Genomic DNA, 14127 nt, shown 5'->3' with positions numbered 1-14127 from the left:
CCAAGGAGGCCTCAGGTATCAGAATAGCTGAGTGAAGTAAGAGACCGGAGGCAAATTTTGAAAGCTAAGTGAAGGCCATCATACATGAAAAAACAGTCACCTGATTACTGCTTTCAGTTCTGAACCATTTCAGCCTCGGTATGAAATAACCAGACAAGTTTGTCTCAGAATCTTGATTGCCTAACGACAAATGACAAATTGAGAAATTAGCTAACACAGAATGGACAAAGGCAATCATGAACAACTTTCATTAAATGAATAACTTCTTTAAATTAACCATTAAATACTGAAAGTCACAATTATAAAAAGTCGCCAAGTTAGTTTCAACTTTCCAAAGCTGTATTTTGAATGGAAAACATACACATCTTTATATACAGAGTAAAAAATCCAATTAAAAAAGAATTTACATGATCATAAGGAACTCAAAAGATTTGCCCTGCTACTGAAAAATACATTTTTATTCTTTAGGCAATTACAAAATAAACATTTGTTAAAAAAATGACATGACAAGTAATACATGTGCCAGATCCAATACTCATGTGGCCCAATTCACAGAACAAACCTCCATAGCAATACTAAGGAATTTGCTGCTTTGGCTACAAAATCCCATATAGTACAAAGCCAAGCCCCTGCACTGGACTGCAAATTCAATTTTAATTTACAATACTGAGTACAAATATCCTAATGCCATCAACTGTGCTAATGTGTTGTTTGGCATCCCCGTTTTACCTCTCCCCTATCTCATTTAAGTGCCTAGGTAAACAGGCCAATAAGAAAGCACATATTCCTCCCCCCTTCTCAGGAGGTTATTCTTGGTCCTGTCCATCAATGTCCAGTCCAATTAGATTACTGTCTGTCAGATAAGGGGTAGATGACAGATAGCCTTTCCCCAGTCTAAGTCTCTTCATGACTGGTGTTTGAGTGGAGCTTGAAAGGATGTCCAGTCCAGATCCAGGCTCAAGTGATGAGGAGGGCTCTGAAGGGAAAAAACAAACACAAACAAGCAAAAAATGATAATACTTTTTAAAGTACTTTGGACTTTGAAAAATGCCTCAGATACAGTATGTTCTTAGGCCAGAATCCAAGAGGGCTACTGGAAATGAGATGAATACACAAGTAGATTAAATATGTTAAGGCTTTCTCCATTTTTTGGTTATGCATAACTTGCTAGAACCGGAACACCATGAACAGCCATAAAGACTAACATAAAAATTGGGATGCATGATCTTCCCAGATCAGGCACTGGTCCATGAGCAAAAAATATATGGAATAATGTTAATAGCTCTACTTGAAAACCTTAAGCCACATGGACTCACCACTTCCCACTTGCTCTCAGAACAATGGAGCAGGAAACCAGCATCACTCAAGGAGCAGACAGACATTTTAACTTTGTACCTAGTAACAATGACTAAAAGATATAGCTCTAGGTGAAATATGGATTACTTAACAAATACTGAAACTGCAGGCAGGACTAACTAATCACTGTGGATTGAAAGACTGTGATATTCATATGACATGCGTTTTGAGTATGTAATGGGGATAAATGCTAGAACAGCTTTGTCCATAACAAAATGAGAAATAGCTGATTAGGAGAATACAGCAGTCCTGGCAAAGGTTTTATTATAGGAAAAGAACCTCTATAGTTAAATAACCTGACATTCAACCTCTTATTTTGTGGTCAAAAGTAAATCCACAAAGAACTCCTCCTCAAGGACAGAAACACGGATAACTGGCGTAGCACCAGCTTTAATCTTCCAAGACAACGGATGGTACCATTTATTCCCAGTGAGCTTATACTGAGAGTTACATCTTCATGGTGGAGGATGTTTGACCCTGAGTAAGTTACTTAAAACCATAATAAAAACAGTATAGAGACAAAAACAGCTATAAGCTTATAAAGTGACTTTCAATGCTGTTTACCATAGAAAGGGTCCTGTGAACTGGTGTGGTAGAAAGCATGGATCACTTTACCTCTGATTTTCTTTATTTACGGAGCCCAGGTGGATAAAAGCACAGATCATTTAAAAAAAAATGTAAAGGTAAATTGTTACTTTTGAAATTGAAAAGTATTTTCTTTCATGACTACAAGCTTTTTTTGAGAAAACTGCATACTCTGTTCAATGCTTGTATGGACTGGGTGTTGGGCAAGGTCGTCCAGCGGCTGTGGGGCATCTGTTGGTGAAGAAAAATTCATAGATCTTGACTTTGTTGATGATGCTGTGATCTTCGCGGAGTCAATGGAGGTTCTGATCGAGAGACTGAGTGAGGAGTCTGAGTGCCTGGGCTTGTGAGTGTCCTGGATAAAAACCAAGATCCAGGCCTTTAATGACGTCTTGGGCACAGCCATCAGCAGTGCGTCTGTCTGCGGAGAGAGTGTCGACCTTTTCAAGAGGTTTACATACCTTGGCATTGCCATGCATGACTCTGGTGACTCTTCCTATGAGGTCAGTAGAAGGATTGGGAGAGCATGGGGGGTCATGAGGTCACTGGAAAGGGGTGTGTGGCGCTCCCGATATCTATACAAAAGGATGAAGGTCCAAGTCTTTAGAGTCCTGGTGCTTCCTGTCTTGCTATATGGTTGTGAGACATGGACACTATCCCGTGACCTGACACGAAGACTGGTCTCCTTTGGTACTGTGTCTCTTTGGAGAATCCTTGGGTACCACTGATTTGACTTTGTGTCGAATGAGCAGTTGTTCATGGAGCCCCGAATGACGCACATTACCTGCATTGTGAGGAAGCATCAGTTATGGCACTATGGCCATGTGGCGTGATTCCCAGACAGTGATCCAGCTCACATGATCCTCATTATTGAGGACCCGAGTGGCTGGACCAGGCCAGGGGGTCGCCCACTTAACACCTGGCTGCAGTACATTGAGGGTCATTTCCGGAGGGTGGGACTGGACCGCATGTCTGTCTGGGGGGTTGCCAACCGGGATCCCAAGTTGTTTTGTCAGGTAGTGGGTGCGGCAACGCACTGTACTAGTGCATGCTCCCTAACTTGACTTGTGTATATAGTAATGTATCAAATATATTTTCTTTCAGCTATGAAGTTGTCCCTGTCAAGAAATCCAACACTCTTTGAACAACATCTGCTCCAGATCACTCCACAAATGTTCAAGGGACTATACTATGCAGAAGACAAAACCATTGTTCAATTTTACTCCCGTCCAATATTTTCATTTTTTTTCATACCCTTTATTAGGCTAAGAATCCAATTCATCTCACAATTCAGCCTGATTACAGTGCGGTTTGGTTTGGTTTTTGGATTTAGAATAGACACACAGTTCTGATACAGGGATTTAGGAGGAGGCCAGGAGAGCAAGACCATTTAAGCACTATGTGAACACATGTAAAACACACAAACAAATACAAAACTGAAAAATCCACTTTTGGAAAGAGTTCATCCTGTAAGTTACCTGTAAGTACATCATTTAAACTGAAATGTTCTTTGTAAATTTTAATCTAATTATCTGTGTAAAAGCACTTTATTAGTAATTACATATAAAACAATACAAAACAAAGAAGACTCCCCAAGAACTGAACAACAGAGTTGTTAAAAGACACAAGATAAGCTGGGGGCATATTACATGATTTCCAGACATGAGTATGCAGGAGTTAAGGACTGTAGTTACTGGATCTTGTCTTCTTGGTGATGTCAGATTACCTGACTAGGAATCACAGGGGATGACAAATTATAAAACTCTATGATGACTTTTCAGCACAGTTGCAAGTTTCCAAAGTATCGTGACATTGCCTCACTCTGGCGACCAATGAACACGCTGGTATGATGGCTTTACAGGTATAGCAAATTCAGCTGCAATTTTGACCCTTTAATTTTTCCTTTTTCATTTTTATCACAGTACGACAAACACAACACATCGGATAGATAAGCCTCCCTTCTGACTGTGCTGTTCAGAACACCAGCCATAAATCTTTTTTTCACAAATGGATTTTCAAGTTTTGTTCTTCAAACACAACAGCCTAAAACACAGGGCTAATTGGTGACAGTCGCACACTGGTCTGACTAAGTTACTGGGAATGTCAAAATATAATACTGGGGGACACAGGAACCATGCTCAACTGGCTCAAACAGTCTATTTTATATAATGGGTAGTATGGCAGAAACAGAATTCATGCATATCAAATTTGTTTTGTTTTTTTTGCTTACCGTGAATGCCTATCATGTGCTCCAAAATGAGGACTCGCTCAGCAAGAATTTTCAGTGCTTCTCTTAACTGCTGCACCCCTTCACCCTAAGTGTAGAGGCAAAAAACAATTAAGGAATCAAAAATTAATACAATGCACCACCCGTACTGCAGGTTGTGTGCCTCACTTAAACATAACACTGTTGTGTGGGTAACAATATTTTTTTAGTTTTGGTTAAACAAAGAATAGAATTATCTCTGTACTATAGAACACCTTATGAAATGTGCTGCATAAATGTTTAACCTTTAGAACTAGGATTCTTAACCCTGCACACTGGACCCAAGTGTAGTTACTAGTTTTATGTCCAACTGGACTGTTAAGTTCTGAAGTAACTTTATATTATTAATGTGAGGTATTTCTCCTATTTTTCTGCAAAGAACTGGAGCAGAATAAATTGATATAATCAGTTAAAACCAGAAATTGTTTTCCAATTAAATATATATTATATATAAAGAACAGCCAAAACAGATCCCAAAAAGTAGAGTTAAAAACCGCTATATTTGAGGAAGACTGACCAGGCAGAACTTACCTCAGCAGTTTTGTCACCTGAATCCCCTTTCATTCCTGGTTGTCCCTGTATTCACCAAATATGCAGAGAAAAAAAAAGAGAATAAAATCACCTTTCAATTAAGCAAAACCAACCCAAAAAACAAGACTCTGCATATGCAATAATATACACCATCAGTTGTCTACCAAGCATTTCTAGACATGACACTAAGATTTGAAGATGTTCAAGGCATGGACAGCAGTATTTCATATGAATTACTGTGGGTGGACTAGGAGTCATTTCATGATCAAAACAAAAACCAAACATATGACTGTACACAAGGTGATCACAAGCTTGACGTTATGATAAGCAGTAAAGGTGCTGCACTATGTACTTACCGGCAAGCCCTGCTCCCCTGTCAGTCCTGGAGGCCCCTGTGTTTAACGTTTAATTAATAAATAAAAGAAATCATTAGTGAACAGCCGAACATCAACAGAATTTAAACTCTGATGTGATGCTTTATACATGCTTCAACTTGTACAGTACTTCGAGCAACGCATAATACAGGGTAAGAAGCAAGATTCTAATTGCCACTAGCCACTTTCCTTAAGTCGCTCCTCCATGTGCACGGCATAGATAGAGCTCCTAAAGCGATATCTGAGGTGCATGCATTCAGAAAATGTATACAATGTATTAATTAAACCAGGAATACAAGCATTTGAACACAATGCCATTTAAAGTGTGTTCTTGAATAAGCCAATGATTCTTTCTTTAGATGTCAATGGGAACACCAGCTGTAACAGAAAGGATGCTACTCTTGAATAATATTGACTAATTTCATTTAATCACCTTTTCAAGAAATCTACCTTGGCTACAGAATATGAAATATATTTATCTAACAAATGCTTTGATTTGATTTAAATCCTCAAAAATATTTTCAATCGGAGTAAGTTGCTTTCTTTTCTTTAAATTATTATGTTAAGCAGCATGTGAACACTGAGAATGGAAGGCAAACTTCCAGAGTGGGTGTCACTATAAGGGCAGAACACTACAAAACCTGTAAGTGGAATAGAAACTTTGAAGTGGATTAAAACACAACCATGAGCTCTACATTGGCCAATCTCGTAAGTCAACATAAGCAGTCAATATAGAGTCCATCTTAAAATTAACTCTGTCCAGATGCTGAGCAGATGCTATGTTCTGATTCTCATTACATTTTCTGCCCAATGATCTTACTTACAAATGTTTAATGATTGCAATAGCTAATTATGGTTTTGCATCAGTGCTTTCTTAGAAACCAATTCTATTTTCCTGTGGGATATAGTTAGGAAATGTTGTAACTATTTTTTTCCTGAAGAAAATCAGCTTAGCTTTACTCACCCTGTCCCCTTTTTCACCCTTGGGACCACGAAGCCTATCAGCCTATAATACAAGAACAGACAAATCAAGGATTCACACAACCACACAAATACACACATTATGCAGTCACATACATAAGAGAAAAAAGCCATGTTGAAGATAAGCTGTTTCTTGAAACAGAAAGTTTAGCGATTGGCAAAAATGGATATAGTGAGGTTATTAGAAATAAACTTGATGCATTAGGATTCAAAGTCAAGACGGAGGTAAAGAATTTAGGGGTAACTATTGACTCTGCCCTGAATTTTAAATCGCATATTAATCAAATTACTAGGACAGCATTTTTTCACTTAAGAAATATAGCAAAAGTTAGACCTCTTATAACATTGCAAGATGCTGTAAAATTAGTTCACGCTTTTGTTTTCAGTCGACTAGATTACTGTAACGCACTCCTCTCAGGACTACCAAAACAAGACATCAATCGATTACAACTAGTGCAGAATGCAGCTGCTAGAATCTTAACTAGGAAAAGAAAATCTGAGCACATCACCGCAGTTTTGATGTCACTACATTGGTTACCTGTGCTATTTAGAATTGACTTTAAAATACTGCTTATGGTTTATAAAGCCTTAAATAATCTCGCTCTATCTTATATTTCAGAATGTCTTACATCTTACACTCCAAATCGTAACCTTAGATCTTCAAATGAGTGTCTGCTTATTATTCCAAGAGCTAAACTTAAAAGAAGTGGTGAGGCGGCCTTCTGTTGTTATGCACCTAAAATCTGGAATAGCTTACCGATAGAAATTCACCAGGCTAATACAGTGGAGCCCTTTAAAAAACTGCTGAAAACACATTACTTTAACATGGCTTTCTCATAGCTTCATTTTAGTTTAATCCTGATGTTCTGTATATTCAATTAATTATCATTATCATTCATGGTGGCTCCGAAATCCGTACTAACCCCTACTTTCTCTTCATTCTTTTTCCGGTTTTCTGTGGTGCTGATCTGTGCCACCACTACCTAATCAAAGCACTGTGATGTCCCTATATTGATGGACTGAAGGCCAGAAGTCCACATGACCATCATTATCAAGTTCTTCCATGTGAACCCTGAATACAATGAGAACTGACTGAGGTCATTTATGTTACGTAGAATGCCCAGAGGGGGCTGGGTGGTCTTGTGGCCTCGGAACCCCTGAAGATTTTATTTTTTTTCTTCACCTGTCTGGAGTTTCTTTTGCTTTATCTGTCCTCCCTTGCCATCGGAGCTTACTTTTATTCTATATTAATTAGTGTTTCCTAATTTTATTTTCTTATTTATTTTGTCTTTTTTCTCTTTCTTCATCATCTAAAGCACCTTGAGCTACATTATTTGTATTAAAATGTGCTATAGAAATAAATGTTGCTGTTGCTGATGCTCCTCCACAGCTGGTGTGTAATTATGAATTTGACAAGGAGCTGTATATGATTGATATTCAATAATTAGGTGCTTATTATAGGCAGTATATGCAAGGTATCCATTATAACAAACCATCCAATAAAGACTAGGCTCCCCAATAAGTACATGTGACAATAAATGTAACCTATACAGTCAGACTGAACTTGATGAGGTCCTCTCAGTATTCCTATAATAAGAAGCTCCTCTGGCAATCCTTCTTTTAAAAATGAATGGGCGCTATATTGGCTATGGCAGTTTCTAAAGTCATCACTCTCTTGGCATGCACTGATTTTCCTTGAAACAACATTCTAGCGATTACCTGCAGAAATCTGATCACACAAACCCCATATGTGTTATATTGCACAGCTCAGATTACTGGTACTCACTTCATGCCCCAGATTCTCTGAGTTCCCAGGGAGGCTGACAGGCCCTGAAGGTCCAGGGGGGCCAGGTGGTCCTGGGGGTCCAGGAGGGCCTGATTGAAATAAAAAGAAAATTCAATCTTCATCTACTTATAATTCAAAAATGACTTGTAGTCCATTGTTACATCTACTCATCTGTTTTTATTCAAAAGGGCCTGCTATCAGGCCTATTTGTGGTCTTTGAGCTAATAGAAAATACACCAACAAACTCATTTTTTTTTAAATAGAATGCATAATACTAGCAAGGTGAAAAATGTGCTTACAGAGAGAAATCAAAAATGCAAACACTTTGCGACAAAACATCAACTTTGACTCTGTACTTCTATTTTAATCCATAATCACTACTACTCAATTTACACAATTGCAGGTGTCTTCCCCCAAAATACAGTTAAGTAAACAAACCCAAGTAGATGCCAGTCTTTCTCATGTCCTTAAACTAAAGCAGTTTAGAGTTGGTAACAGCCTACACACTAGGCATCTAGCCTCATTCACTGATGTATGGAGACCCAACAAAGAAATCTTCTGGCTCACCTGGAGGACCTACAGGCCCAGGGATGCCTCTTTGTCCAGATATCTCTTTTTGTGGTGTGTGTACCTCTGGAGAAGGAAAGAGAGACTCTGCATCTGCATAAGGGACATAAAAGAACTCTTAAGTTGAATAGTATGAGAAACTAATTAGAAAAATACTGATGTGAAGCCAAGCCACCTCTTTCATTATTAATGTTTCAACAGCCATACAAATCCTATAATCCGAGGACAACACATGCTTTCCTCACAAGAAACCCCAATATTTAAGTAGGTCACCGTCACATTCTTCAAAGGTAATCTCTACTGCTTTAAGTCCCATTTTAAATGTGAATGTTGGTTACCTGGACACTCAATTACAATCTGAGGGAGACTAATATTCTCACTTGGGAGATACCTTTCAAGTTTCAGCTCCTAAGTAATGGTATTATAAAGATCAATACAAACACTATCTTTTTAGATTGAATCAGTGGTTCCCACTGCTTGAGCCCTCTTTTACTCCTACACCTTTACAGTACCAATGAGGAGGACACTCTCATTTCATCAATTGTTCCGCAAACCAGGGTTATGGCAGGCCAGTCAGAAGGTATACCTGATGGAAGGGTTATCCTCTTCAATTAACCTATTAAAATGGAGTAACCGAAATTTAACCTCAGGCTCAAATGCTGGCTGTGGTTTATTCTATGTTGATTCTACATCTTCTACTCTAGCCTCATATTGGTTTCTTCCTACAGTCAGAAAACATGCTATTAAGGTTGACTAGGGACTGTTGTGATGTGAGATTTTACATATAACTTGATGAATATTTTGTATGACTTTATTTGTAATTTAGGCATAGCAATGTAATTTAGTGTTTACCCCACTCCCTTAGGAATGGGTCTGTTTGAATTTTACAACAGGATTTGGGGGATGTGTCTTAAACCAGTTTGCCGAGTGTTTCTTTGCTAAAGTAATTTCTACCACCCCCACCTGGGGGCAGGTGTTAAGATGTTCTATTCCCCCATTGGTCTGAGGTATGGCTGTTTGGAATTGGCTTGTCTCAGAGGCCTTTAAGTACCATGATGTCCTATTGGCTCTAGGGGTTGGACAGAACATCTATAAATGTATGTGTTTAACCTCACAATCTCTCTCTTACTAACCAACATCTGAAAGAAGCATCTCTCTTGCTAACCTGTGATAATGAAGACAACACAATGAAAAGCACAGCTCAGCAGCCATTTTGAACAGACATGTGGCTGAAGCTGAGCACCAATGATGACTTAACTAGATACATATAAGTAACTACAAATCTGTGTGCCGCCTGAACTACATATCACCATTTAATCAGGTTGTATGGTTGCCAATATTCAAATATACTTTGCATTTTGTTATTATTTCTGAATATTATCAATAATACATTATCTTATGTGTAACGTAACTTCTGCTTGCCTTTTTACTACATTTAATTGCCTGAGGTTATAGCTATAGATAAGTTATATATAATAATACCTTATAAACTGTGGTAAGTCTGTGAGATTAGGCATTTTGACAAAGGCTACATATTAATGATATAATAGGGGAAAGTAGAGCAATATATTACTCTACCAAGACAAAACAGGACTGAAGCTTTGCCTGAGATTCATAGTGTAGAAATACTTTAATGAGCAATGTCTGCCCTTCCAGTTTTAGATACATGCAGAGCCAGAGTCTATACCTGTGATATCAAGTGCAAGCCAACAATCAGTCCTGAACAGATGACAGCAATTAAAAGTCATATTTGTAATGGAATGATTTCTAGAAGGGCGGCACGGTGGCGCAGTGGGTAGCGCTGCTGCCTCACAGTTGGGAGATCTGGGGACCTGGGTTCGATTCCGGGTCCTCCCTGCGTGGAGTTTGCATGTTCTCCCCGTGTCTGCGTGGGTTTTCCTCCGGGCGCTCCGGTTTCCTCCCACAGTCCAAAGACATGCAGGTTAGGTGGATTGGCGATTCTAAATTGGCCCTAGTGTGTGCTTGGTGTGTGGGTGTGCTTGTGTGTGTCCTGCGGTGGGTTGGCACCCTGCCCAGGATTGTTTCCTGCCTTGTGCCCTGTGTTGGCTGGGATTGGCTCCAGCAGACCCCCGTGACCCTGTGTTCGGATTCAGCGGGTTGGAATGGATGGATGATTTATAGAAATCAATTGAATATCTACTCCAGTGCTACATTCCTGTTTGGATTTAAACATGATATAACATAAAAATCTACAATGTGTTGACGTCAAAATGGTCATAGCAGTACCCATAATTTTACCTTCTGATTTTTGTCAGGCGTATGTTTCACAGCCTCTGACAGTGAGATGCCAGTGTCAGTACTTTGCAGAAGGGGCCATCTAACTGAGTTTCTACAATAAAGCCACTAAATAATGTGCTATGGCATAATTAATGTATACCTTCATTTCTAAATTTTCAAATAACCATTTTAATAAACTTCATACAGTGATAACCATAGACTAAATTTAAAATACAAATGTTCATTCTTTTCACACAACTGTCGATAGTGATAAATATTATACTTTGCATCCAGAAGTATACAGGTATATTTATTATTGAAAAATGAAGATTTGAAACTGATAATCACTCTTTTATGGCAGTACTTGATAAATCACAGCTATGTATTTAGCTCAAGTTTCTGTTTCAGAAAAACTGACCAGTTTCTGAATGAACAACGCTTTTGGCCACAAGCAGAAAACTGAGCTCACAATATGCATTAAATCTACAACTTCCTGAACTGAACAATTCAAGAGGACAAGGCATTAGACTGGTCCCCGTCTATATCTCTAGTTACTGCTTTAAGGGGCTAGACATGTGCGACACCATGGTAGCATAGTAGTTAGTGCTGATGCTTCACAGATCCAGCATCCTGGGTTTGAACTCTGCCTAAGGTGTTTGTGTATTCAATTGGTGTGTGTGTACGTGAGTAGGTGCTGTGATGGACTGAAACTAGGTCCAGGATTGAAACCTATCCTGTGCCCAGTGTAGCAGGGACAGACTCTAGCCCACCATGACCATGAACTGAATTAAGTCAGTTTGAGAAGGTTATTTTATTGATATTAGAGTTAGAAAATGTAAAAAAAAATTACTACTACCATTGTCATTTATCAAATGAATTAATGTTTGCCTTGCAATTCTAGTTCAAAACACAAACCCTGGTGTGTGTTTAATACAGGGGTGACATTAAATGCTTGCAGTCTCTTTGCCAGTATTTCTTAGCTTTGAGGTGTATTTTAGTTTACACAAGGTTAATGAAATACTTACTTCTATTGCTGAAAATAAAATGTAATCACTTCATTAAGCACATGTAAGAAGTTTATTCACATGGTGACGCAGTGGTAGCACTTGCAGTTAGGAGACCTGGGATCGCTTCCCAGGTCCTTCCTCCGTGGAGTTTGCATGTTCTCCCCGTGTGTGCGTGGGTTTCCTCCAGGTGCTTTGGTTTCCTCTCACAGTCTAAAGACATGCAGGTTAGGTGGACTGGCGATCCTAAATTGTCCCTAGTGTGTGCTTGGTGTGTGGGTGGGTGTGTGTGCCCTGCAGTGGGTTTGTTTCCTGCCTTGCGCCCTGTGATGGCTGGGATTGGCTCCAGCAGACACCTGTGACCCTGTAGTTAGGATGTAGGGGGTTGGAAAATGGATGGATGGATGGAAGAAGTTTATTCAGATAGTGGAGCCAGCACCTGTAGCTTGTAGTCACTCTGGGAGCTGAAAGTTGCAACTGAAGTACAAACTGTATATCAAAACACCGTCTTGTCTTTGTATAATGATGTTGGAAAATGTAAAACACAGCAAACCAAAAATAGATGTTTCAAATGAAGACTTTGATTGTAAAGAGTACTGACATAATGACAGCTCTTCTAAAGTGATGTATTGCTTGCCTACAAAGCAACTTTTACCTGTTTGGCAAATCAATGATGAATGTTATGATTTGCAAATTAAGTTTTGAATTAAAACCAGCTTAATTAAGCAGGAAGCAGGGTGCTGGATTCTATCACATCATATCATCACAATATACACTTATACTGGAATAATTTAAAATTCAATAATCTAGTAACACATCTGTGCGATGTGGCCAGAAACCATAATGTGCATGGAACATCCAAACAGACTCAGTAAGAGCTTGCTAAGTCTTCACAGCCAGTAACTGAGTAAACTTGGGTTCAAAGTGCCATCCTTTATTAGTGTGCTGTGCACTGAATAACATCAGTACAATGAGAAACTGGTTTTAGAACCCCCAGTGTGACAGGGTAGTTGGCTAAAAAACACCAGTGTTTGTGCACAACTTATCTTTACATATAAACACCTGAAAAAAAGATATTGAAATAAAAATTTCCTAGGCTCACCAATTCATGATTTTTGGTCACTTTCTGGTAATTGTTCCCATATACTTCAAAGATTTGAGCCTTAACTGGACATACCCTGGGGGGCGAAGGTTTAATTTGTTATATGTGCACTAATGAAAAATAATGCATTTACAATAGGAAATGTGTTACATAAGCACTATATGTCCAATTTCATTCTACATAACATTTTAATTTTATTGATGTTTTACATGCAATATATTGGGGGTGTGTTTTTAGTAATATTTAAATTTCAGAAGTAGTAAATTTTGATATCATTTTTGTCTTCAATTCGGACCAAAATTCTATTATGTTTATTGCACAATTTCAATTTTGCCAGCAAGCAACCTTGAGTTTTCAGCTTTTTGTTGGTCTCTGTCGTTCTCCAACTCAGACTTGGTCTTGAGGAAAACCCTATGGGTGTATTTCCCCTTCCAAACTTATTTAGCAGATACCATCCATCCATCCATTTTCCAACCCACTGAATCCGAACACAGGGTCACGGAGGTCTGCTGGAGCCAATCCCAGCCAACACAGGGCACAAGGCAGGAACCAATCCCAGGCAGGGCGCCAGCCCACCTCAGGGCACACACACACACACTAGGGCCAATTTAGAATCACCAATCCACCTAACCTGCATGTCTTTGAACTGTGGGAGGAAACCGGAGCGCCCGGAGGAAACCCAGGCAGACAAGGGGAGAACATGCAAACTCCACGCAGGGAGGACCCGGGAAGCGAACCCAGGTCCCCAGATCTCCCAACTGCGAGGCAGCACAGCTACCCACTGCGCCACCGTGCCGCCCCAAATTAACAATATACACCACTAAATTATTTTTCATTGCATAATCTTTTTGCTTTTATTTATTTTAACCTGCTGAAAAAAATGAAAAATAATTTGCTTAGGCAGAATGTTTAAACGTTAGCAAGCTAAAAAATTTACGAGACACACAGACATGACAATACATTAAATGTTATGAAAACAATGCACATCTTTCTAAATTTCCAAGAAAGATTAAACAAATATGGTTGCATATTTCTGATTGCATTAAGCAAATCTGCCCTTATGTATGCCAGTGATGTAGGTGTGTGTATTTTACTTTTTTATATTTATATTTATAAATATGTTAATGTTCTCTGACTTGATCTTCAGTAAACAGTAAAACACTTAAATACATTTAAATAAACACTGATGAAATTAATCAAAACTGAAGACAACTCCCCCATTAAGTAGGCAGGTATTAAATTTACCCTCACTGTTAGTTTGGACAAGAAAGATGAGAGCATCATAGAATCAGAAAAATGCAGTAATGCTGGGGACTTCTGGAACATTCCCTAAATAA

The 14127-nt window shown here is 38.8% G+C and overlaps 1 protein-coding gene across 2 annotated transcripts in view; it reads right to left on the bottom strand.

The window, feature by feature from the left end:
- Positions 1–317: 317 nt before the first annotated feature.
- The window catches only part of LOC114655875 (collagen alpha-1(XXVI) chain), a 116483-nt gene continuing 102673 nt past the window's right edge, over positions 318–14127 (bottom strand). For both annotated transcript variants that reach the window (XM_028807159.2, XM_028807160.2), the window contains exons 8-14: positions 8447–8539; positions 7880–7968; positions 6077–6118; positions 5095–5130; positions 4739–4783; positions 4172–4256; positions 318–976 (exon numbers count right to left, since the gene is read on the bottom strand). In XM_028807159.2, coding sequence (XP_028662992.1) covers positions 807–976; positions 4172–4256; positions 4739–4783; positions 5095–5130; positions 6077–6118; positions 7880–7968; positions 8447–8539 — 560 coding nt within the window. In that variant the 3' untranslated portion in view covers positions 318–806. The remainder of the gene's footprint in view (positions 977–4171; positions 4257–4738; positions 4784–5094; positions 5131–6076; positions 6119–7879; positions 7969–8446; positions 8540–14127) is intronic.

This window comes from Erpetoichthys calabaricus, chromosome 8, assembly GCF_900747795.2.
Source record: "Erpetoichthys calabaricus chromosome 8, fErpCal1.3, whole genome shotgun sequence".
Lineage (NCBI taxonomy): Eukaryota > Metazoa > Chordata > Cladistia > Polypteriformes > Polypteridae > Erpetoichthys > Erpetoichthys calabaricus.
This window is presented reverse-complemented; position numbering and strand designations above follow the sequence as displayed.